Below are 25,781 nucleotides of genomic sequence, written 5' to 3' on the forward strand. Positions count from 1 at the left end.
CAGAAAAGTCAAAATTGAACAGGGAAGATAAAAATTCCTTGAGATCAGAAAAAGAGAGAAAATCATGGGATCACAGGATTATAGATTTAAGAATTGAAAGAGACTTTAGCAGCCCTTAAATCTAAACCCTTTATTTTACAGAAGAGAGTGTGGGTAGAAAGCAAAATTGAAAGGAAAATGTGTAGTAGAGAAACAAAGTTTTGGTTTTAGATTTTAAAATCTTGGAAAAAAGTAAATAACTATTTTAGTAATTACCCTAATAATGTATGCTTTTTATTATGGGCTGAATTCATTCAGAAATTTTCTACAGCCCACATTTGCAAATGGTAGTTGAAATTAACTCCTTTCAAAGTGCTGAACCGTTACTAAGAATCAAAAAAAGAAAAAAAAAATACACATAAAACAATGTAATCAGTACACAGATATAAAGTATAGTAGCAATATACCTGAAAAAAATGTTTTTAGTCAACAATGACATTTTTAACTTTCTGCAACACATTTATAAATTTACCTTACACCCTTTATATTATTACATTATACACACATTTAAAGTTATTTATCAGATTGCCCAAAGGCTCAACTTTAAGGCACTGGGAAATTCTTTCTCTTCCACTTTCATGTATGGAATAACCAACTTTAAAAGAAAAGCACTGGTTAAAAACAACATAAAAGTGAACTCTTCTGCAGTGTGTAGTGTTTATTCAAGATAATCAACATTAGAAACTGAATATTAGCTTTGATTCTGCTATAATATAGTCCAAACATGGCATGACAAATATTGTCCCTAGTTAGGAATTAGCTTCTGCAAATAGACCTGTGATTTCACAGATTTAGGGGTTTCCTCCGATGAGGCTTAACATAATCTTTGACTTCTATTTTTTCCCATAAGTGTACCCCAAAGGGTATCATATAAATCCAGGAGACATTCCTTGAGCTTTCTTAACACTGAATAATACGTATTCCCTGTGCAAATGGCTCTGGCCGGCTCATCCTTTGCCTTCACTACTGGACCAGCCCATCTTCAAATTCTAACCCACTTCTTGATGACAGCTTTTATTATTTTTCTTCAAAGGTCCTAAACTGGACACATACTGTACAGCCTCTTGACATCATAATGCACCATTCAATCACTTTTAATTCTTTGAAGAGCGGTCTATTACATGTGTTCCACATAATAATGAACTAAAATTAAAAAAAAAAAACAGGACTCAACAGAACCTCAAAACTTGGAAGGGACTTGAAAGGGCATCTAACAGTCCAAACCATACCTGTTCAGGAATACTCTCTACCTCATTCATCCCTTACATAAACTGATGCAAAGTAAAGTAAGTAGAAGCAGGAAGACAATTTACACAATGATGACAATAACATATATGAAACAAATGACAAAAGAATCAAAACTGATTGAAGTGAAATTATAATGAACAAGTCTGGTCCCAAAAGAGAGAAAAGACATTCACCATCTTCTTTAGAGGGTAGAGGAATAGGATATTACAGGTTTGCTAGTGGAGTGGACACAGTGCAGATCTTGGAGTCAGGAAGACTCATTTCCTGAGCTCAAATCTAGTGTCTGATACTTAACTAGCTGGAAGACCCTGGGCAAGTCACTTAACTATTTGTCTCAGTTTGCTCACTTGTAAAAAAGAAGGAAATGACAAACTACTCCAGTACCTTGGCCAAGAAAACTTCAAATGAAGTCGAGTCAGATACCACTGAAAAATGACCAAACAATATAACCTATACATATTTCTTTTCCCAATATATTGCTTAATTCCTCTGACTTGGTTCCTTCCCCCACCCCCCTCTTTTTATTATTTGTAATAACACTTGGTTCTCTGGGAGTAAAAGGAGAGGAATAAAGTAGGAAACTTTGATCATATGAAAATAAAAATGGCCATTTCTTATAGTAATTTTTCCTTCTCAACCTGAAAACGTGCAGGAAAGAGGAATAGATTCTGAAGTATCCTGTGCTGCTTTGAGTCGACTTTAAATGCTATTAAGTTTTTCCTTAAAATCAAGTCTCCTTTTCACAATTTCAAATCACTTTTTTATGCCTGATTATTAAGATCAAACAGAACAAGCTCCCTTTATCATGATAACTTTTTAAATACCTGGAGATAGTTAATCCTTCAAGTCTTCTGAAGCCTAAACACCCACTTTTTCTTCTTATATGATATATAAATAGATTAGGTCCCTCATCATTCCAGTATCCTTCCTCTCCTACATGCCAGCTTGCTCATGTACTTCCTAAAATGTAGCAAGAAACAGTAAAATCACTCCCTTATTTCGAACACATTCCCATGATACACTATGATCACTTCTTGCATCCACTAAATTTTCAAATAACACTAAAATTTTCAAATCTTTTTCACATAACCTAGGGGGCTAGCCATGTCTCCACCCATATTTGTCAAGAGGGATGTTTCCATTCCAAGTAGGTTTTTCCATTAGTCCTTTTAAATGTTACTTACTGTTTTAGCCTGCTGAGATCTTTGGGATTCTAGACTGTCAGCCACTGTGTGAGTTCTGTGTGGGACAGCTCTATATCTATAATCTTTATGCTAAGTATGCTAAGTATACCATCTATACCTTCATACAAGTAGATGAGAAATATGTGAAACAGTAAAGAGCCAACAGCACAACAAAGAAAACTCCTTTTAACTTTCAGTTTCCTCAACTGTAAAAACAGGGAATTAAACTAAACAATCTGTAAATTCCTCTCTCAAGCTTAAAAATTCGATGATTATTTTCAACTCTCCCCACAATAAATTCTCTAGCAGAGTTTCCAAGTAGTAGTAAAATTAACTGACAAGTTTGGCTACTTTCCCTTTCCCATGACCATGCTCTCTATTTAAGGTTTTAATTAAAAGAAAAAAGGAAGAGAAGTTAACAGACCAGTTTGTCTTACAACCTGTACAATCAGCTCTTGGAAAAAGAACAATTGTTTATGTTGAAAGATTTGAGATATACTCACTTTGCAACTTTAGATATCACCCAAAATCACTTTGTATTAGTTTTCAACATATTTTATATTAATTATCTGTGTACATGTAGTTTCCCTTTCCCACTCCCCACACTGTAGAAATTAATTACCTTAAGAGTAGGGATTGTTGGAAACATAATTAGAAATGTCACATACAACAAACATCTAACTGAACCACTCATCTTTGAGGTCAATGCCGAGTAATTTTTCTAAATAAATGCATATCTGATGAGCTGAGATAATTCCAATAGACATGGGATGAAAAATGCCATCTGCATCCGCAAAGAGTGCTATGGAGACTGAATGTGGATCAAAACACTATTTTCATCTTTTTTGGGGGGAAAGGAGGACAGGATGGGGTGGTTCTTTGCCTTTTGGTATTTTTCTTGCGCAACATGAAAATTATGGAAATGTTTAAAAGAATCATACATATTTAACCTAGATAAGACTGTTTGCTGTCTTGGTGAGGTAAAGGAGAGAGGAAAAAAAATTTGAAACACAAAGTTTTCAAAACAATGAATGCTGAAAACTATTTCTACATGTATTTGAGGAAATAAAATACTATTAAAGAAAAAAAAAGAAAATGAAGAAAAATTACAACAAAGCAAAACCTGAAAGAACCTAGTAAAAATTGCAAAGTAGCAAATTTAGATTTGATATCAGGACAAAGTGTCTCAAAATTTACTTGTTCTAAAGTGGAAAACACTGTCTTAGGAGATAGTGGATTCTCTTTCCTTGTACCTTTTAAAGCAAAGGATGGAAAACTACTATGAGGGGTTGATATATAAGGGATCACTAGGTTATGTAAGTTTTTCTTCACTGCCTCTGACTCTTTCCCAGATCAAACATTCTGCTTGCTAAGAACTGTCCATTCTATCTCTGAACTTTCTTCCTGGGGCAAGCATGAAGTCAGGAATGGGTGAAAGCCAGTGGACAGGCTTCTGAGAGCCCATTCTTCAATTTTCAGCATGAGGCTTTACATGGCAGAAATCAGAGAATTTCTACAAATAAGAGCTTTATTTATCATCTTGTTTATCGTCTAGACTTAAAAGTGATGAAGAAAATGTAATAATGCAGATTAAAAACGTGTTGTGCAAACAGAAAACTCAACATATATTTGGAAAAATAAAATACTACTGAAAATTAAAATAAATAAAAGTATGTAATTTAATACAGAATAATTTACAAAAAATACTTTTTAAATTATACTAGCCATTTTATGGAGAACTTGAAAGTGATGCCTTTCATTGATTAGTATTCATTATATAAAATGGCTTCAATGTGTCTCTTGATCTCTGTCAAAAAAAAAAAAAAAATCCAAAAAACTGAAGTGCATCTAGATACATTATTTAGTTCTACTCAAACAATTGTATCTACATAGCAACCAAATCCTATTTAGAACTATATCTCTTCATCAAAGAGGCCAAATTTTATACCTAATCCTGCCACAGACACACATATCCAAATTGAAAAAGGAAACTTTACACTTTCATCAAATGGTTTGCTTTTTTTGCAGTTAAGTGAAATGTTTTGTCCAAAGTATTTTTGGCTTGGTAGGGAAATAGAATTAGGCCACCATTCAATATGGGAAGAAATTACATGGAATTCAATCTAGAAGACCACCTCTATACGAGTATTTGCATTAAAAGTCAGTTATTTTGTGTATAGATTTAATAGGAGTATAAATAACTAAGAGGTTTAATTCCAAAGATCTGCCCAAAATACTTTTTGGGGGTTCAACAGTAGGTTTTGTCAACTTATGTGAGATTTAAGTCATTGTTCCATGGTAGCAAGGAAGATATAACAACTTAGATCTTCAGTTTCAAAAAGAACATGACCTTTTAAGAATATATATATTTTTTAGTCCAAAATATATTAAAAATATGCCCAGAATCCCAAGTTACCTGAAATTTTTCTCCATAAAAAGCAACTTATAATTTTATTAAGATTTTTTAAATTATTTCATTAATGTATATTTTCAAATATTTCAAGGACTCATGTTTTCATCCAGTTAATTCTCCATTTCTACCCCACCTTCATTTAGATCTCAACTTCACTAGGATTTGCTGTTGTCTTTCTTCACGAATTCTTGTGGCTGGAAAAATTCATTCAGTGGCAGCCAACTTTCCTGAGCTGAGTCTTTCCAAGCTTAGCTAATCTGGTACTCCCATACCATGACCAAGACAGAACCCATCCTTGTAATAACACTTTAACTCTTCTGTTTGGATGCACCTGCCTTGGCTTGCAATATCTTTTGAGGGCTTATGGTCACATCTACTTCATAATGCAGCATGAAAAGTAGGACTTCAGTGGAGATCCAACATAGAGCTATTAAGTGAAATTCAACATATTTTATTGTAGCCTTACATTTAGTTAAGTACATGACTAATTATTACTCGTAAGGAATGATGATTTCAATAGAGGTTTTGTGTAGACTGACAGAACAGACTAATTCTAGATTGTTATAATTTTCAAACTTTATAATAGGACACATGAAAAAGCAGAACAAAGATCAATTTAGAGCTGAAAGAGGCCAAAGAGGTTCTTCATTTTACAAAGAAGAAAACTAGAGGACTACAAGTCAATATTACTTCACTAAAGTCCATGCAAGTAATAAATAGCAGCTAGAACTTCAAACAAGGTCTTTTATTTCTAAATCCAATGCTCTTTCCATCCTATTAAGCTAACTTTTCACTACGCCAGCCTAGTCCTAACATCTGAATAAGGGATACTTTTTGTATGTGAGGAATGAGACTGCTTTTTAATAAATATATTCAAATATTCAACACATGCCTTCAAAGTAGTTCAAAGCACTTTTGAAATGGCTTCTTTGACATTACCTTCCGAAAGCTTCTAACACGTCTTCTGAATAGCATCACCACTGAAAAATCTGATCCCTGACATCAGTTTATAACCTCTTGTGTTTATACTTTTGGACCAGATGGTACACATTTGGACATATAATTTCTGGTAATTTAAAAATCCATGTTTCATCTTATACAGATTTTTTAAAGCCATGTCATTAAAACTAAGTAATTCAAAAGTGATATCTCAACCTTAAATTATAATCATATATTCAACAATATACCACTTTTTAATTATTTAACTCAAATTATTTGGTTTCTTTAAATTAAAAAAGGATTTAAACAAGCACTACTATCTTAATTTTCCAATCTCAATTTCCTGTCAAATCTTAAGATTTAAAGCTAGCTAAAAGATTTAGTTATAACAAGAATATAAATTTCAGCTACAACAGTCAGTGTAAAATTCACAGAATTGCAGATAAGGTTAAAGAATTTGAGAGGTGAAAAGGATCTGAGAGATCAGCTGGTTCCCCTTATTTTCATAGTCAAAAAAAGTGAGAACTAGGGAAGTGAAACCCCAAGGTCAGGTTAATGACAGCTGAGACTAGACAGACTCTAGGTCTTCTAATTCCCAGATCAGTCCTCTTTCCATTTTACCAAATTATCATTATTTTTTAAAGTAAAACCTCACATTTGCAAAACTGTTGTGATTTGAAACTTATCAAAGTTAACTACCTAAAGTATAAAACAATTGTTGTAAACTTTCATAATTGTATTCTTTAGAGTTCGAGACCGTTGCCTTCCAAAATGTATATATTATGGCATTAATAAAACTTGGGAAGCTTCCACATTTCGAAGGATCTGTCATCTGCTCATGGTAGGAGATCAAAGAGGAACTCTGTACCTGGTTTTGCCTTTCTTTGCATCCCCAGTGTTTATTACAGCACAAGGCCTGGCATACAATAAGTGCTTAAATGATTGTTGACTAAAAATTGTTAGGGACAAAAAAATGCATATGCACTTGCATAACCCCCACAATCTGGTGGGGGTTAACCTCTTCTGAACTCAGCTAGTGGCACAACCACTATGTAATGGAATCTATCCTCCATTCTGGAAGCTTTTCCAAATTGGCAGAAACTGAGACAGGATTCTGCCTTCAAGCCCCTGAGGTCATCTCCCCATATTCTCATGAAAACTCTTTATTAGAAAGAAGGACCTATCATCTCATCCAGACTTCTTCTTCATGCTCACCTACTCCTCATAATCACAACAAACAAAAATCACAATTAAAATCATGAAAATATACTGTATTGTTTGTTTTCTACATGTCTTATAGCACTTGCCCAGTGTTGGCTTCATTTAAAATTTTGTCAAGATGATGTAAGAATTAAAGCTCCATTCTTTGAAGGTTCCTGCTACTAAGGAGAAGTGGGCAGTATACAGATAAAGCAGTAGTTTTATAATAATAAAAAAAAAAATTTGCAGTAGTCTTCCAGGTTTCCAATATTGAATTGTGATCTTGGATGAATAAAAACCTCCTAGTTTCCAATTCTTATGTAAAACAGGGCTACCACTTCTATTACTCACAAGCCCGGTGTGAGGATCCTGTAAGATGCTATTATATACTTTCTAACAGTAAAATTACATAGCTTATTATTTGCTTCATGGTTTTTATTAGTGATGGGGAAAAAAATACTAGAATTATATTATTACCTTAACAGAATATTTGATCCAATGAAGAAGCATTCTTTGTGCTTCAATATTAAGTAAACAATATCTGTGAGCACAACAGTGATACCTGAGTGCACACAGATGCTGTTTAGGAGCATTACACTTTATTTAATAACATCCATTGAGCACCTAGGATGTATTACTAGCTCAGTAAAAACAATGTAGTGTGGGGTGGCTAGATGGCAGGGGAGAGAGGATCGGCCCTGAAATCAGGAACAGCTGAGTGCAACTCTGACCGCACTACTTCCTAGCTGTGTGACCCTGGTGAAGTCACTTAACCGCAATTGCCTCAACAACAACAACCCGTAGCCACTTTATGTAGCTCTAACGGTCCGGATTTAATCTCTCAGAATGATTTGTTGTCACCCAAGTAAGGAGCATGACTGCCTACCTATTTCATAGGTAGTCAGTGATATATAACAACACAGCATATAGTAATAATAAGACAGTAATAAATTGCATTTATTACGTACTCATGTATAGCAGTGTATACAACAGTACAACGTACATTGAAACTCTCCCACAGAACGAAGTGTGTACCGGGTAATACGAAGCACTTTAACGCGGAGTATAGGTCACCTACTAATTACTACAATTTGCGGCCCGTCCTTATATGTGCGTGTGGGTGCGACAGCAGAGACTGCCTTTGTGCGGGCAGGTCTGCGTGTTAGTGAGGGGCGCCTATAGGAACCATGCAGTCCCTCTCTGACACGACTGTTCTCTACGCTGCCACGGCCACGTGGGAAGGAAGCGTTAGATGCTACATCTTTCAGGTTACTACAGCACATCACATGATAGCGCACAGCATATGCTGACATCGCATCCCGGAGAAGGCCACTAAAGCTCAGCCCTAATTATTGGCCGCTGACGTGGGCACAGCACAACCGCGTCCCGCTCCGCGGGGCCCGCCACGGGACGCCCCTTCCCGGCCCGCTGGTTCCACGCGTCCCAGGCGCGCGGAGAGCCAGGGGGACTCCCCCTCCCCCACCCAGCCCGCACGCCCCCGCGCAGGAGAGCGCCCACCGGAGCACGTGTGCCGGGGGTGACAAGGCACGGGCCTCCGCTTGTCGGGGTCTGCGCGGAGCCCCAGGAAGGACTCGGGGCCCCGGCAAACTTCGGCTCGGGCCCCTGCCCGCGCGGCCCCGGGGCGCCGACCGGCGCTTCCCCAGTCATTGTCTCCCACCAGGCCCGGACAAGTGCTGGCGCTTCAGCCGCACACGCGCACTCGCCCTCCCACACACGCGCGCACTCACCCTCGCGGCATGACAATGTCAAACGTCCCTCCCCCCGGCCCCCCTCGCCCCCGGCCCCCGGTACCCCCCCGGCCCGGCCTCGCGGCACGAGCCGGACGGCCCCGGGCACAGCGCCGCGCCGCGCAGGGCGGGCTCCCAGCCGCCTCGCTCCCGGCCCGCGCCCTTCCTCTCTCCGGGCGCGCACACAATGGCCCGGCCCGGCCCGGGGGCTCCGGGCGCCCGGGCCGGAGCTGCCCAACCGGAGCCGGGCCTCCCAGACTGGCCCACCCTCCTCGGCCCTCGCGTGGCGGTAGCGGCGGGCAGGGAGCGGAGCCGGGCCGGGCCGGGGGCGGGCGGACAGGCGCGGCGCCTCCTCACCATGTTGGTGTCCTCCAGGCCTCTCCTCTCCTCCTCCTCCTCTCCTCCTCCCCTCCTCCTTCCTTCCCCGCCGCCTCCCCCCTCCCCCCCGCGAATGGACGGCGGCGCCCTTTCGGCGGCGGCGGCGGCGGCGCTGCTCTCTCGGCGCTTCCGGCTCCCGCTCATGCCGTGAGGGCCCCCGGCGGCCCCCCGCCCCGGGGGAGGGCCGGGGGAGGCTGTTCTGGGGGGGAGGGGAGGACGGGCAGCAGCGCTGGGGGAGGGAGGAGGGGGTGGGGGGGAAGGCGGGCGGCTGAGAGGCGGGGACAGAGCTGCGGGAGGGACAGAGGGGGACCTGGAAGGGGAGGCGGAAAGGCCCGGGGCGCGGGGGGCTGGGTAGGGAGGCCGGGGGGAGGGAGAGGGGACCTGGAAGGGGAGGGACTGGAGGCAGAAGGAAGAAGCGGGAGGGAGGGAGAAAGAGGGGAAATGGAAGAGACCTGGAAGTGAGGAGGAGGGCGGGGGAGGTGAGAGAGAAGAGGGAGGCTGTGAGAGGGAGGGAGGGAAAGAGAAGAGGGAGGGAGATGGAAGGGGAAGCAGCAGGAGTGGGGGAGAAGGGGGAGAGGCGGCCCGGGGGGGGGAGGAGGAGGAGCCCCCTTTCTCCCCGACCTGCCCAGCCGGCGGTGGGTTTGGGACCTCTCGGAGCCGCCCCCCAGCCGGGGCTGAATCCTACCGAGTTCGAATCCGGCCGGGGCGGAACGAGCCCCTTCTCGCTAGGAGCTGTTTCCTTTCTTGGTGAAATAAAAGGACTGGACCAGAGCCGGCCTCGTGCACCTGGGCCCCTGAGGCCCGAACTGTTCCGCGACCGTCGCTCTCGGGGGTTTCTCCGGACTGCCCGGGCCCGTAACACGCGGAGACTCCGGGCTCCCCGAGCTCGCTCCCCTCCCTCCCAACGTCCGGTGACTCATTAAGCGGGGCGGGCGCTGGGGAGGAAAAGCCGAGCTTGTCCGCAGGGAGCCTTGGGGAGCGAGGCGGGCACGGCGGGCAAGCAAACCACCCTGAAACCCGGGAGAGCGAGCATCCGCCGCCTCTAACCCACGCTGCCTTCCGGCTGGCGCGCCCCCCGCTCCAACTGCGCCAGGGGGCAAGCCGAGAGCCGAGGGTCGGAGCTCAGCCCCGTAAATGGTCGGCACAGCTACCGTGCTTGAATAACAACGTTTGAGATGGAGGGGCTGCAGTTGTTATCTAGTCCAGCCCCCCTTACAGATGAGGAAACTGACCTAAAGATGTTGAGTCATTAGCCTGGCCCCGCCACACACTTCCCATTGGGACCCGCTCTCTGCCTCCGAACCCGGTTTTCTCCCCATCCGGGGCCTGCGCGGACCGACGGGAGCTGCCCTGTCAGAAACTCCAACCGAGACTTAGTCGCGTATTAACCTCAGGTCTGGGTCGGCCCCTTCCAGATTTCCCCCGCCCTAGGACAGCCCTGCCCCGCGCCAGGTGAGAGCAGTGGGGCGGCTGGGAGCGGGACCGTGCCAAGAATCCCGCCGAATATAGTACTCCTCCCTGAGAGTGACCGGCCGGCCTCTACAAAGAGGATGGATTGCAGCATCACAGAGCCGAAAGCAACGGGCAAAGGCCTCTAGTCCAACTCCCTCGTTTTGTGAAGGATTCCCTTAACCATGCGTCAAGAAATTAAAATTGGGGCTCTCCTTCTTGTCCTGAACCTGCACCGGAAAGATAGGCCAGTCCCCTCCCTGTTAGGGGCATTAGTCTGCTATAGGGTGACAAACCTGACCCAGCACTACTCACTGAATAACTCATGTAGACTGAGGAGAAAGTGTAAAAACAAAGTGTTTGATATGTTCACAGGCCTAAAGGAGGTTACCGTTCAGCAGGGAAGATGCCTTAGGTGAAATATCAAAGGGAGTAAGAATAAAGCAGGTGTCCTTGAACCAATTACGTTCTCTCTGGAGTTCAAATATAAATATGTAAAATATGGCTGGCACTTTGTGCTTTTCTATCATTAAAGAGTACATCATTCGAAAGGACTTGGATGGGTGTCTGGATCACCTGAGAGTTCAGATGCCAATCAAATCAAGCCTCCGTGGCCTGGAGGATCTGAGATACGCCTAAACTTTGCTGTCTCTATCTTCTCTCTCTCTCTCTCTCTCTCTCTCTCTCTCTCTCTCTCTCTCTCTCTCTCTCTCTCTATATATATATATATATATATATATATGCCTCCGTGGCCTAAAGGATCTGAGATATGCCTAAACTTTGCTGTCTATCTTCTCTCTCTCTCTCTCTCTCTCTCTCTCTCTCTCTCGTCTGTCTCTATCTTCTCTCTCTCTCTCTCTCTGTCTGTCTCTATCTTCTCTCTCTCTCTCTCCCTATATATATAGGCCTCCAAGCTAGAAGGATCTGAATACGCCTTAACCTGCTGTCTCATCTTCTCTCTTCCTCTCTCTCTCTCTCTCTCTCTCTCTCTCTCTCTCTCTCTTTGTCTGTCTCTATCTTCCCTCTCTCTCTCTTTGTCTGTCTCTATCTTCTCTCTCTCTCTCTCTCTCCCTATATATATAGGCCTCCGTGGCCTAGAGGATCTGAGATACGCCTAAACTTTGCTGTCTCTATCTTCTCTCTCTCTCTCTCTCTCTTTGTCTGTCTCTATCTTCTCTCTCTCTCTCTCCCTATATATATATATAGGCCTCAAGTAACCTAGAAGGATCTGAGAATACACCTAAACTTTCTGTCTCCTTCTTCTCTCTCTCTCTCTCTGTCTCCTTCTCTTCTTCTCTCTCTCTCTCTCTCTCCCTAATATGTATGTATGTATATATATATAGCCTCCGTACCTAGAAGAGATCAAATCCCCCTAAACCTGTCTATCTTCTCTCTCTCTCTCTCTCTCTCTCTCTCTCTTTGCTCTATCTTCTCCTCTCTCTCTCCCATATATATATATATATATATATATATATATATATAATATATATATATACCTCCATTAACCTAAAGAGATCAAGAATACCTAAACTTTGCTAGCTCTAACTTCTCTCTCTCTCTTTATATATATATATATATATATATATATATATATATATATATATATAGACATCAATAAGTATTTTTTTTCTGAAAATAATTCATAGTCCTAGATTAGACCTTACCTCCAGGCAAACAACACCTATCTGTTTAAAATCAAATAAAATTCCCTAACATAAATAACGGCCACTTCTATACCTGTTTTATAGAAATAGAAAACTAAGCTAAGGAAGGCATTGGAAAGAGTACTCCCAGGCCTTTGCCCCCATGCACTTAGCCTTTTGCCTAATGGTAAATATTTACTGAGGTTTTCCAACATTACTTTGCCTAAGCATTTGGAATCTTGATATAAGTTATTCTAAAACAACTGGTTTATTTCTTCTGTAGAGGCTTGTTTTCAAGGGAATGGATACCCATCATTGGTCTCCTAATATTTAATGCCTTTCCATCTCTCAAGACCATACCCACTGTAGTCATCAGGGGCCTGCTTCCCTTGGGAAGAGGTAAGTTGAGGGTGAGCAGCATTGTGGGCTCTGAATTAGACTGATTTCAAATTAGAGCTCTGTCACTGAATGGGAAAAACTGGCTGATTGTACCAATTGTCATAATTTAATGAGGGAAACATTGAAAAATTTCCTCCTCATAGTTTTGGACTAAAAAAACCCTCCTGCACTGAAAAGCAGTGGGACAAAGTAGACTGAAGGCCAACCTGCTTCTGAAACATGTGACCATGGGCACAAGTGACTCAACCAGTGTCTCAGTTGAATCTCTTAAGATTGGAAATGATAAGTCTGCATTGGTGGGAGTCATCCCCTCCCCCACCTGAAATCACAAGGTCTAGGACCAGAAAACCCCAAATCAAAAACACTGTGCTTAGCACTGGGTGACAGATTTTTGGCAAAGATAAATATTTGTCAACCTGATCCAATTATTCTCCCAGGGACACACTTCTCTATAAACAACAGAGGTAACAGGGAGGGAGAATCAAATACTGTTGGAAACATTTCAAGATAATAATGAAAATACTTTACATACATATCTATCTATATTGACCAGTAAGCACTAATGAGCATTTGTAAATAGTAAAGAAGATTACCATTTTTCAAGGCAAATCCATCAAATCAATCCAACCACTTGAAAATAATAGTGTTGCTGCAAATGCTTAAAAAGTCCATTTTTAAGACAAACTGTGTTCTCCATTTAAATATTTGCAAAATCTTATGTTTGCTGTCAAGTACTGTATAAAGAAACACAGAAAACTGAGAATTGTACACCTTTGCAATCTGTCTTTCAAGCAAAGCTTGTAAAAGAGAACAAATTGAAGTTAGACTGCCGACAGGCGTCTCTGTGAAGTTAGCTAGCTAGAATTAAGCAAGCAGAGTAGAGAGACCTTTGAAACACACCAAGGGACTGTTTTAAAATGCATAATTGCATTAAAGGCACTCTGGGGCACAGAGACACAAATTGTTCTACCTTTAATCTGAGGACACCCAGTTTGACTGTTTATTTACATGAATTAATCTATATATCTAAGATTCAGAAGGTCCTCATTACAAATATGTAAAAATACAATGAAATTAATTCCTGTAACTTATCCCGGGTATCAAATTCTAATATTCGGGGCTGGGCAGGCCAGAAATATATTAGGATAAAATTCTAAAAGGGGCAGATAGGATGAGGAGAGGGAGGGATTGAGCATACCAATGGGCAGCAAAAGAAGGGCAGTGGCAAGACCCATACTGCCTTCAATGTTCAAAATAGCTTCCCGATTTCAAGGAGCAAACTGGGGAGTTGGGGGAGAATTAAACCCTAGCTCTGCTCCTTGTTCCAGGGAGGGCTGTTCCTGGCCAATGGACCATGGACCTGACTGGCTGGCTATAGCTGTTTCCCACGATCTGGGCACAGTTCCAGAATTAAACTGCAGTGAAGGACAGAGGGATGAATATCAGGGACAGCCTGGAGAAATCAAGGCCAGGCCAGTCTTAGAAAATGAGACAACCAGAGCCCTATTGAAGTGGGTGAGCCAACCAAACATGAAAATGGAAATAATCACCAGAGCCAGTCTGTCACCTCAAGATACATGTGGATCGGTTGTTTTTAGGTGCTCCACACTCATGGTAGAGGAATGTACTTGCAATAACGGCTGGGACTGGAGGGAGCTCTAGGAACTGGAGACCATGCCAGATCATCACTGATGATGTCATAATGTCCCACTGAATTATGATTGGAGGAGCAAGGACATTCATGACTTGGGTCAAACCCAAAGAGTTTCCTGTATCTGGAGATCTCTGAATCAGCTCCACTAAGTAACAGGTTGGCAATTTCTCAGTCATCCTGCATGTTCTTCCCTGGAAAATGTCAGGGTAACTTTCACACAGGGCTTTTCCTTGGATGACAGGGAAAACACTAGACTTTCCCCTATGATGACTATTTGTTGGTGTCTTAAATAAGAGAGAATACTGAGAAAGAATTTTGTCTTAAACAAGAAAAAACATTTCCAGGAAACTAAAGCCAAAGTAAATATGAACTCTATTGGTCTCTCTATTGGTCTTTCTATCTATCTATGTATCAATGATTATCTACCTATCTTTCCATCCATCCATCTATCCATCATCTATCAACCTATTTATCTGTCTTTCTATAGCAAACACACAGAAGTCCAGCTTAAGTGAATATTCATTTGAGAACTAATGGTCAGTCAGAAAGGAACAGGGAAGCTACATTTCCATGGGTACTAAATGTTTTTATATCCAATGTACAGTATTGATTTAAAATAGATCCCTCCCCCAATACTGTTTAATACACATAAGTGATCGCTGAAGAACAACAATATAAAAGGGATGAAGATAACCTCATGACAAAGGCAATCCCTGCACAAGGTGTTTACAATCTCAGTAAGACAAAGAAACTTGGAAACTAGTTCCTCGGGCACTCACCGGCCGGAAGTGGTTTCTGTCAAGATGTAGTAAATGACCCAATGATGTTTTCTTCATTGTACCTCTAATGGCTGGCCATCCCTAAGTCCTTTTAGTCCAGAGAAATTATTTGGGAGAGGGGAATAGGGGAGGGTTTGGTGGGAGAGGAAGGGTTTAAAGACTGATATGAAAGACAGAAGTGAAGTTAGCATTGTGGTCAGGTAAGAGAAGACTATTCTACCTACAAAGCATAATTAAAGTATTAAAGGGAAGAAATTGGGGAGATGATGTGCATACCATTGCAGAATGGAGAGGACGGCAGCACCCTAGAAAAGAGAAAGCAGGAAAGAGGCTTGAGAGTGAAGGCACCAAGGTTTAATTTGTTGTGAGGAACAATGGAAAGCCAGGTAAGAGATTTCAGTAAGGTGATGATGTTATCGAAGGACTATACGGGTGAGCCAGGCATACTTGACCTAAAGTATTTTGGGCACAATCTAAAATGAAAGAAGTGAAAAGCAAGGAAGATGTAAAGAATAGCCCCAATGACAGACCCACGTAACAATTTAAACAAAGGTGTGGGGTCTAGAGAAGTTGCAAAGAATCCATATATCTGCAAGAGAGGCAAAGAGAAAAAGGAAAAACAAAAATAAAATAAAATAAAATAAAAATCTCTCCTGCACTCTGAGATGCTTTAGCACTTCGTACTTCTCTTGGGCATTTGTATATTAATTTCAGATTATTTGTATAGTTCAGCTATCTGCCTACTAGATTGTGAGCATTTTGAAAGCAGGCTTTACATCTCATTTCTCCTTGTGTTTCCCTCATAGTATCTTGCAAGTTCATTCATTTGTGCAAGCAGTCACTTATTACAAGCCTACTTTGTGCTACCCACTGGAGATAAAACAACAACAAAAAAAAAGTTACTGTCCTTGAGGAGTTCTAATTCTATTGAGGGAAAAAAACTATGTATATAGCAGATTAAGTACAAGATAGAGCTAAAATAACTTCCAGGGTGAAGATACTAGCAAAAAAAAAGTGGAAAGGGATTGAACTGGGCTTCCTGAAAGAGATGTCACTTGAGCTGAAATTTGAGGAAAGTCAGGAATTCTGAAGAGGGAGGCTCTTCCAGGCCTGGAGAATAGTATTGTGAAGGTGGGTACCAAAGGTGGATTGTCATCTAAGGAAAAGACCAAGAAGGGGCATTTGTCTGGAACCTGGTGCGCATAATGGAGAGTAACGTGGCTGGAAAGGTAGGCAGGAGTCAGATGGTATCAGGCCATAAGACAGCTTGGAGCAGTGGGTAGAAAGCAGGCCTCAAGGTCAGAAGCCGTGAGTTAAAGGTAAACTTCTGACAGATACTGACTCTATAACTTTGAATGAAGCATATACTCTCTTTATGCTCCCAAGTACCTCTTTCAGATTAAGTTTCAGAGAGGATGCCTCTCCTCATTGATGAAGGGAAAGGACAAAGTCCAGTCAAAGAAAAAACAAGCCAAAAAGTAGTAGTCCTGTGAAGTCCTGTGAAAATCTTCTGATCCTCATGGCCATATCACACCAGGCCCTTCTGTCCTCCCCTGTCTCTTGAAGTCTGGTCAAGTTTTCATTCCCTGTTTCCATGGCACAATCTATCCATCTCATCTTCTGTCATCCCCTTTTCCTTTTACCTTCAGTCATTCCCAACATCAGGGTCTTTTCTAGTGGATCCTGTCTTGTCATTAGATGGACAAAGTATTTCAGCTTCAGTTTCGGTCAGTGTTTGACCTTCCAGTGAATAACCTGAATTAATTTCTTTAAGTATTGACTGATCTTATCTCTTTGCTGTCCAAAAGCTTTCTCCAGCACCACAATTATGCATCGATTTGGCAGCACTCAGCTTTCCTTGTAATCCAATTCTCACAGCCATACGTTGCGCCTGGAAAAACCATAGCTTTGGTTATATGAATTTTTATCAGTGAGGGATAGTCTCTGCTTTTTATTATGCTATCCAGATTTGCTATAACTTTCCTTCCAAAGAGCCCCTTTTAATTTCATGACAGTGGTCCCCATCTGCAGTGATCTTCTGAGTCCAAAAATATAAAATCTGACACTGCTTTCATTTTTTTCTCCCTCTATTTGCCAAGAAGTAAAAGGACCAGTTGCCAAATTAGTTTTTTTGATGTTAAGCTTGAGACCAGCTTTTACTCTCTCCTCTTTCATCTTCATTAAGAGGCTTCTTAGTTCCTCTTCACTTTCTGCCATCAGAGTGGTATCATCTACATATCTGAGATTGTTGATATTTCTTTCAGCAACCTTCATTCTGGCTTTTCACTGGATGTACTCTACATGTAAATTAAATGAATTAGGTGACACTATGTAGCCTTATTGTACTCCTTTTTCAATGTTGAACCAATCAGTTGTTCCATGTTCAGTTCTAACTATTGCTTCTTGATCCAAATACAGATTCATCAAGAGACGAGAACTGATCTGGTACTCCCATGTCTTTAAGGATTTGCCATACTTTGTTGTGATCCATATAGTCAAAGGCCTAAGTATAGCCAAAGAAATGGAAGTAAATGTTTTTTTTTTTTTTAAACTCCCTTGTTTTCTTCAAAATCCAGAAAAACAGAGTTAAATGACCTGCCTAGGGACACATAGCTAGTAAGTTTTTGAGGCTAGATTTGAACTTAGATTTTCCTGAATCCAGGCCTAGCACTCTTATCTATTGGTATTACCTTGTTGCCCCAAGCCAAAGAGAAAAGTGGATTTTTTATAAAGAAATCTGGAATGACAGCTCCAAAATAACATAAAGTAAAAAAAAAAAAAAAAACCCTCACAAACAATAACAAAAACCCAGAACCAGAAGACTGGAATATATACTATGAATATAGGAGTCAATGTAAATGAGAATGAATAAACAAAGAACCTTGATGGGAGATTCAGAGGGAAGAACTGTACAAGTGTAATATGAATTAAAATTAAAGAGAGATGGACTAGTCCTAGGCCATCAATAGTAGAGGAAAAATCCTTCTGTCAATCTATGTTGGTACCTGCTCTAAAAGTTAGGTCTACCACCCTGCCTACCACCCTGAGATATTAAAGACTTCCCAGGGTTATATGGACAGTATGTGTCAGAGGCTAGCCTTGAAACCTTCCCCCCATCTTCCTGGCCTTAGATTGGCTATCCCTCATATGCATTAACATTAATGCAAGTAGAAATGATCATTAAGCAAGTATGGTCACTTGTGTCAATATTTAATGTTGAGTTTCTGATAAAACAGTTAATTTTAAGAGAGAGATAGCTTATGGTTACATGCTCCAGAGGTGACAGCTCTGAGACTAAGAGAGAAAATAGTGAAGAGATAATTGACAAATCAGGTCCAGCTGGAAAGAAATGCTAGAGGGGAGAGGCAGAGTAATTATTATTTTCCTTGATCAATAGGATATTGCTCACCAGCATAACAACATAGCTATGAAATGCGTAAGACATCCTGACTTAGAAAGTACACATTTGACAGAGCTGAAGGTATATGGAGGCATGAAGCTATCAGCTATTTAGACAAGCATCTGTTTATTTGTTTGTTTGTTTTTTCCATAAGAGAGAAAGATCTAAGATGAGCTTCTAGCTCAGAAACTGGGGAATATTTTCAAGTCATCACTAAAAATTAACACTGAATTCCATGAGTTCAAATCCAGCTTCAGACACTTATAAATTGCATAATCCTGGGCAAGTCACTTAAATTTGCTTGTCTTAGTTTCTGTCTCTATAAAATGAGGGCAAAGTTGATGGCCTTTAGTAATAACAACAGCTGGCATTTCTGTAGTGCCTTAAGATTTCCAAAGTGCTTTTCACATCACTCATTTCAGCCCCACAACAACTCTAGAAGATAGGTATTTGCAGGTCTTATTATTCTCATTTTACAGATGAAGAAACTGAATTTTTAAGATCCTAGCTTCAGAACCTCTGGTTCTATAAATAATGCCTCCTATTGGAACATTGGAATACATTTTTATATATTAATAACCCAAACTGACCATGTCAGAAAGTTGAGATTACCTATTATGGGGAAACAGCAAGCTCTCCCTTGTCAAGATCATTTCAACACCCAGATCACTCCAGTAGTGAAGGAGGGTTTTCTCTTAGCAGTACTTGGATTTTAGATCCAGTTGGGGTGCTTCTAGGCCAACATGTGACTGATGAGACATGATGATGCTTCTCAGAAGTTGCCTAGGAGCTTTTTCCTTCCCCTTTACTACCTGAAGAGAGAAGAAGAGAGAGAACCTTCTTCTCTGCTGTACCTTCAGAAGGCTTCTCTCTGAAGTTTACTGTCCTCTTAGGAGGAGGGCACTGAGGAATACCCTGCATTATTAGATTTTAATTTATCCTTGTCTATATTTGAATATGCTTGGACCAGAAAGCTTATAGAGACTTACTTGTCTGAAGATAAGGATTTAAGTCACCCACAGGCACAGCTGGTTTAGGAAAACATTGATCAAATTTTACTTTAGCATTGAAAATATCTTATTTTGCCCTCACCTCAGGGGAAAAAATACACAAAGGACCTGTGATTATGTAGGCAGAGGAATTCCTAGTGTAGGAATTCCCTTTACTTGGGATGTGGATGACAAGTCTGTTATGACTTGGTAAATAAAGATCCTAGAGAGTTCCTTAAGGTTTGAGATTAAATGCTTTGTCCCCATTCATACTGCTAGTAACTCAGAGGCTCAATTCAAACTTGCATTTTCCTGAGTCCAAATCCATTCTCTACCTAACAGTCTCTCAAGACAATTTAAAAATTAAATGCAAAAACCTACAGTTGTGCACAGTTCATTTGTAAATCTCTGTGAAGTTCGAAACTATTGGAAGGTGTCTCCTTGTCTTAGAGGGCATTAAAATTCAAACCACTTAGATTTTATAGCATTAAGATTACAGACACTGAGGAAAATAGAAGCCGACCCAGAGACTAAAAATACCCTGCTCTTTTCTACCCAATATAAAACAAATCCATAAACATAAAGTTTAGTATTTAGTTTAGTACTTGTGTATTTCATATAAACAATTGTGAGTTTCCCAGAGCTGCATACTTAGGTAGGGAGATATTAAAGGAAATGAAATATCTTTTTAAAGTTAGTCTGAAACAACCTCTTGTGTCATAAATTGTTCAAAAGATGAAAGCATATTGTGCTAGAATTTAGATGGAGTAACCTTCTCTTCCCACCAATTATTTTGCATTTATTCTCTAGCCCCTAGTAAAAAGTAATTTCTTTGGGGTAAAGAATTGTTAAATCATAAATGAGGGTTTTGAATCTGAAACACAAATGGCAAGGGAACATATTTTGGAAGATATTGCATAAGGAAGATGGCAGTCAAAGTGACAAGCTGTTTAGAAAAAGATAGTTCAGGAGTGGATGCCCATCAGTTGGGGAATGGCTGGCTAAGTTATGGTATCTGAATGTTATGGAATATTATTGTTCTGTAAGAAACAACCAGCAGGATGATTTCAGAGAGGCCTGGAGAGACTTACATGAACTGATGCTGAGTGAAATGAGCAGAACCAGGAGATCATTATACACAGCAGCAAGATTATGTGATGATCAATTCTGATAAACTTGGCTCTTTTCAACAGTGAAGTGATTCAAGGTAATCCCAATAGATTTGTAATGGAGAGAGCCATCTGCATACAAAAAGTGGTTTGTGGGAACTGAATGTGGATCACAACATAGTATTTCCATCTTTTTTGTTGTTTACTTGCTTTTTTTTTTCTTTTTTCCTTTTTGACCTGATTTTTCTTGTGCAGCATGATAAAAGTGGAAATACATATAGAAGAATTACACATGTTTACTATATATTGGATTGTTTGCTATCTAGGAGAGGGGTTGGAGAAAAGAAGGGAGAAAAATTTAGAATACAAGGTTTGGCAAGGGTAAATGTTGAAAACTAACTTTGTATATATTTTGAAAATAGAATGCTGTTATTTGAAAAAAGAAAAAAGAAAAGGATGTTTCAGAACAATGGTTGAGGGGGATATTGTGGAAACATATAAGTATATAAGTAGTCCCCCTTAGTACCTTAAAACTGTTAGAAATGTGTCAAATAAGCTAAAAGAATAACAGTGACTAAATAGGGGGCAAAAAAATCACCTGAACTGAGAAAAAACAAAGAGATTGAGAAAAGGAGCCAGCAAACAAAAGGTTGTTACACAAGGAAGAAATATTAGCAGGTAAGAGACTGGAAGCAGAAACCTCAGATAAGAGAAGAGAATGGCCACAAGAATTTCCAACAAGTGATTGGGAGATTCAGTAAAAGAGTTGAAGAAAGTACCAAGTGGGGAGTTTGAGCTCATAAGGAAAACTGGAGAATTAGAGACTTAGAACAGAAAGTGGAAAACTTTAGAAAAAATGTACACCCCCAGAAAATGAATGGAAGAATGAAAAGCAAAGATTCAATGATACAATGAGAATTCTTAGCATACAGCAGAATTGGAAAGAATAATTAGATCTTAAGAATAAAAAAGTATGCAATATTTATTCATTGAATTCAACAGATATTTATTAAGGGCCTACTTAAGGCTTTATTAAGGACCTACTAAGTGCAGAGTATTGATCTAGGTATTAGGTGAGAGAGATGCAAAAATAAATATGGCATGCTCCAGTCTTGCAAAGTGGTACAAAAATAAGAAGAGTCATTATATGAATGCAGGAGCAAACAGTTGCAATTGGAGAAAAGCAGGGAAGGTTTGATGGAGGAGATAGCATATATAAGCAGTATTTTGAAGAGTGGAGAGGTGGAAGCTTGAGGAAAAAGAATTATAGGTATAGGGGAAAGCATGAGTAAAGACATAGTGATAGGAATTCAAGAACCTGTTTAGGGGACAGCAAGTAAAACAATTTAACAAAAGTGTAAAAAGAATGGGGAAATTTCAATTCTGACTGATAACAATAAGACGATTCAGGCCAGTTCCAATAAGAGTCATAATAGCATTTTCACTTTTTTTTGTTGTTTGCTTAAATTTTATTTCTCATTTTTTTCCCTTTTGACCTGATTTTTCTGTGCAGCAAGATAATTGTATAAATATGCATGCCTATGTTCAATTTACATATATTTTTTTACCATGTTTAACATATATTGGATTACTTGCCATCTAGGGGAGGAGGTGGGAAGAAGGGGAGAATTAGAACACAAGATTTTGCAAGAGTCAATGCTTAAAAATTATCCTTGCATATGTTTTGAAAATAAAAAGCTTCAATAAAATTAAAAAAAAAGAATTGGGGATTAAAGAATATGGAGAGATAAGACTGGAAAGAGAAACTGTATCCAGAGATGAAGCCTAGGATGTTTGGTCTTTATTCTATTTAATGGGAGTTATTAATGATGTTTGAGCAATAGAATGGCCTGTGTATCAAGAAGAACAACTTGAATGTGTTGTGTATAGATTGGATAGGGAAGAGAGCAAAGGTGGTGCTTGGTAGGAAAATACTGTTTTCGATCCTGTGAATGGTGATAAGGATCTGAACTAGAAAATCAGAGAGATTATAAGGAGGAGTCAGATACAAAAAACATTATGAAGATAAAATAGACCAGCCTTACTTCATACCTTATGGAATTCACAATGTGAAGAGCAGGGAGGAGCCAAAGATGTGTAATCTGACATTCAAAATCCATTTGTGTAGAATAATCCTCACTGGTGGAATTTGATTATTTAATGATTGAATGTGGGGCAGAGTTGGGTGAGAGCTTGAGGAAGATCAAGAAAGTCCAGGAAAAAGGGAACTGTGGCAAAGAGATAACTTACAACTCTTGCTAGAAGTCTTTTCTATTTTTCATGGGGTATTTTAGGTATGTAGTAGCTTTCTGCTTTGCTCCTTTTAAAATTTAAAAGCTGTCTTTTCTCAGTGTGCCTAGTTGGTCCTTGCTCCAAATGTAGTCACCATGCCAGTTGTTATAGGTATGTTGCTAAGACTAGGAAACCTCCAAATCTTCCAACCCTATAAATTTCATGAAGTTAAACAGAAGTCAAGGGAGAGGGGGAAGAAGATGGGGCACTTTCTTATCATTCAAGAGATTCAAGATTCTCAATGGCTTTGCTGGAGGCTTCCATCACCCAGCTACTAGACTCTTGAATCCCAAACTGGTTTGCTATTTTATAGCTGACTCACTGGGTGTGATCAAATATCTTCAATCATTCTAAACACTCTTCCTATGTAATGTCACTCCAATTTGTCTCTCAGCACATCTAAACTGATAAAGGACATTTTGGCACCTACTCTAAAGTCCGATTGATTGATTCAATGGAGAAGTGTCCTTACCTAGTTAAGGTATTACGATGTAGCATCTTGACATTTTAAGTGGGGGTAGGATAATTTATTGATTGGCTCAATCAATTTCCATTCTTGTATATAAACCCTAATATATATGATCTAAAGTTCGTAGGCTAAATAACATCAGCACACATTCCATGCCCCACCATCCCAATATTTTCACAATTCTGTATTAAAATCCTCTGCCTTCTTGTTGGCACGTTATATCAAGCAATGAAATGTAATAAAGACATCTAAAATTTTAAAAAATCAATAGAATTGAGAGGCCACTAACTGAAGCTGAAATCCATGCAGATCTCATAGAGCTCATAATAGGGGCAGTTCATAACAGGATATTCAAACTAGAAAGGATATTAAAGAGCAATTAATACTACCCCTTCATTTCCTTTTTTTTATTTTTTATTGATATCTTTTGTTTTTTATACCATCAACTTTTCTTCCAGTATCCTTCCCTTTCCCACTTCCCAGAGAGTTATTCCATATATAATTACTAATATTTTTAAATAAAAAATGAAGCAAAACTAAGATCAATACATCAAAAGAGTTTGAAAATACATGTAATATGCCATTCTCATCTACTTCCTATCTCCAAAGGAAATGGGGAGAAGTATCTTCTCATTTCTTTTCTTTGGGGCCAATCTTGGTTTTTTTGTTTTGTTTTGTTTTTTGTAATTTTGCAACATGTACCTTTGATAATTTATGGTTCTTTCCATTTCCATTGTTGTGATCATTGTATATATGGTTTTTTCCCTTTGGGGGGATGGGAGGAATTTGGTTACTTTATTCTATATCAGTTCATATAGATCTTTCCATGATTCTCTGTATTCATCATATTTATCACTTCTCATAGAAGAGTAATTTTCTAATTTATGTACCACAATTTGTTTAGCCAATTGGTAAACATCTACTTTATTTCCAATTCTTTGCTATCATATCAAATGATGCAATAATATGAGGCCAGATTTTAAACTCAGGTCTTCCTGACTGAAGGTACAGCAAGCACTCTATTCACTGTGTTACCCAGCTTCCTCTTACTGGGAAAGATTCTAGTTTATCCCCATTGGATACAATACTTGCTTTTGGTTTTAGAAGATATTTTTCATGATATTAGAAAGGTCCATCTGTGTTTATACTTTGTAGGATATATTTTTAGCATAAATAACCTACTTTGTTAGAGACGTTTTTCTGTATTTATTAAGATAATTATGTGTTTTGGGGGGGATATTTTTGTTTTTAATATGATTCTGTTGTTTTCTTAATGTTGAACCATCCTTGCATTTCCTAGGATAAAGCTAACTTGTTCGTGATAAATAATTTCTTGATTGAGTCTCTGAAATCTATTCAATAAGATTTTATTTAAAATTTTTGGATTGATAGTCATTAATGATATTGGTCTATAGTTCTATTTCTTCACTTTATACTTCCCTGGTTTAGGCATTAAACCTAATTAGGCTCATCCAACAAATACCTAATTAGTTATTAATTGTAGGAATTATGATTACATTGTTACATAAAAGGATTCTGAAGGGTTTTCTCAATTTTTAAAAATAATTTGTGAATACATTGATGCAAGACAATTTCAATAAATGTGAGATGGAAAATGACATCTGCCTCCAGACAGAGAATTGTGATTGAATATGGTAATTGAATGTGGATTGAAGGATACTATTTTCATCTTTTTTGTTTGTTTTCTCTCTTTTGTTTTTTTTTTCTTTTGTTCTGATTTTTCTCTCAAAATGACTAATATGGAAATGTTAAAAATGATTGCACATGCTTCAAAACCATTTGGAACTGGCTAAGAAATAGAGTAGCAGATCAGTGTAATAGGGTAGGTATACAAGACACAATAGTCAAAGTATTATTTAAAACGTATAGTAATCTAGTTTTTGAGAAATCCAAAGATTCCAGCTTCTGGAATAAGAATTCACTATTTAATAAAAATAATTGCTGAGAAAATTGTAGAGCATGGCAGAAACTAGCTATTGACCATTACCTAACACCCTATACCAAGATAAAGTCTAAATGGGTTTATGATTTAAATATAAAGGATGATACTATAAGTAAATTAGTAGAGCGAGGTGTAATTTATCTGTCAGATTTGGTGGCAAAGGGAGGAATTTATGGTCAAAGAAGTGAAGAGAGCCTTATGACATGCAAAATGTATAACTTTGACTAAATTAAATTTAAAAGTTTTGCACAACAAAATCAATGTAGCCAAGATTCAAAAGGAAGAAGAAATCTGGAAACAATTGTTACAACCAGTGTTTCTGATAAATATATAGAGGACTGACTCAAATTTATAAGAATACAAGTCATTCCCCAACTGTTAAATTGTCAAAGGATAGAAATAGACATTTCAGATGAAGAAATTAAAGCCATTTCTAGTCATATGAAAACATGCTCTAAATCACTATTGACTAGAGAAATGCAAATT

At 39.3% G+C, this 25,781-nt stretch overlaps 1 protein-coding gene across 3 annotated transcripts in view; it reads right to left on the bottom strand.

Moving 5' to 3' along the window:
- DCUN1D1 (defective in cullin neddylation 1 domain containing 1) overlaps positions 1 to 14,302 on the bottom strand; it is a 42,391-nt gene extending 28,089 nt beyond the window's left edge. Inside the window, exons 1-2 of one of the 3 annotated variants that reach the window (XM_031957736.1) lie at positions 14,191 to 14,295; positions 13,234 to 13,374 (exon numbers count right to left, since the gene is read on the bottom strand). In XM_031957736.1, the coding sequence (XP_031813596.1) occupies positions 13,234 to 13,236 (3 nt within the window). In that variant the 5' untranslated portion in view covers positions 13,237 to 13,374; positions 14,191 to 14,295. Of the gene's footprint in view, positions 1 to 9,128; positions 9,171 to 13,233; positions 13,375 to 14,190 lie in introns of those variants that run through there. The other 2 variants (XM_031957737.1, XM_031957734.1) reach the window with 2 other exon arrangements.
- Positions 14,303 to 25,781: the final 11,479 nt, after the last annotated feature.

Source organism: Sarcophilus harrisii, chromosome 3 (genome assembly GCF_902635505.1).
Source record: "Sarcophilus harrisii chromosome 3, mSarHar1.11, whole genome shotgun sequence".
Lineage (NCBI taxonomy): Eukaryota > Metazoa > Chordata > Mammalia > Dasyuromorphia > Dasyuridae > Sarcophilus > Sarcophilus harrisii.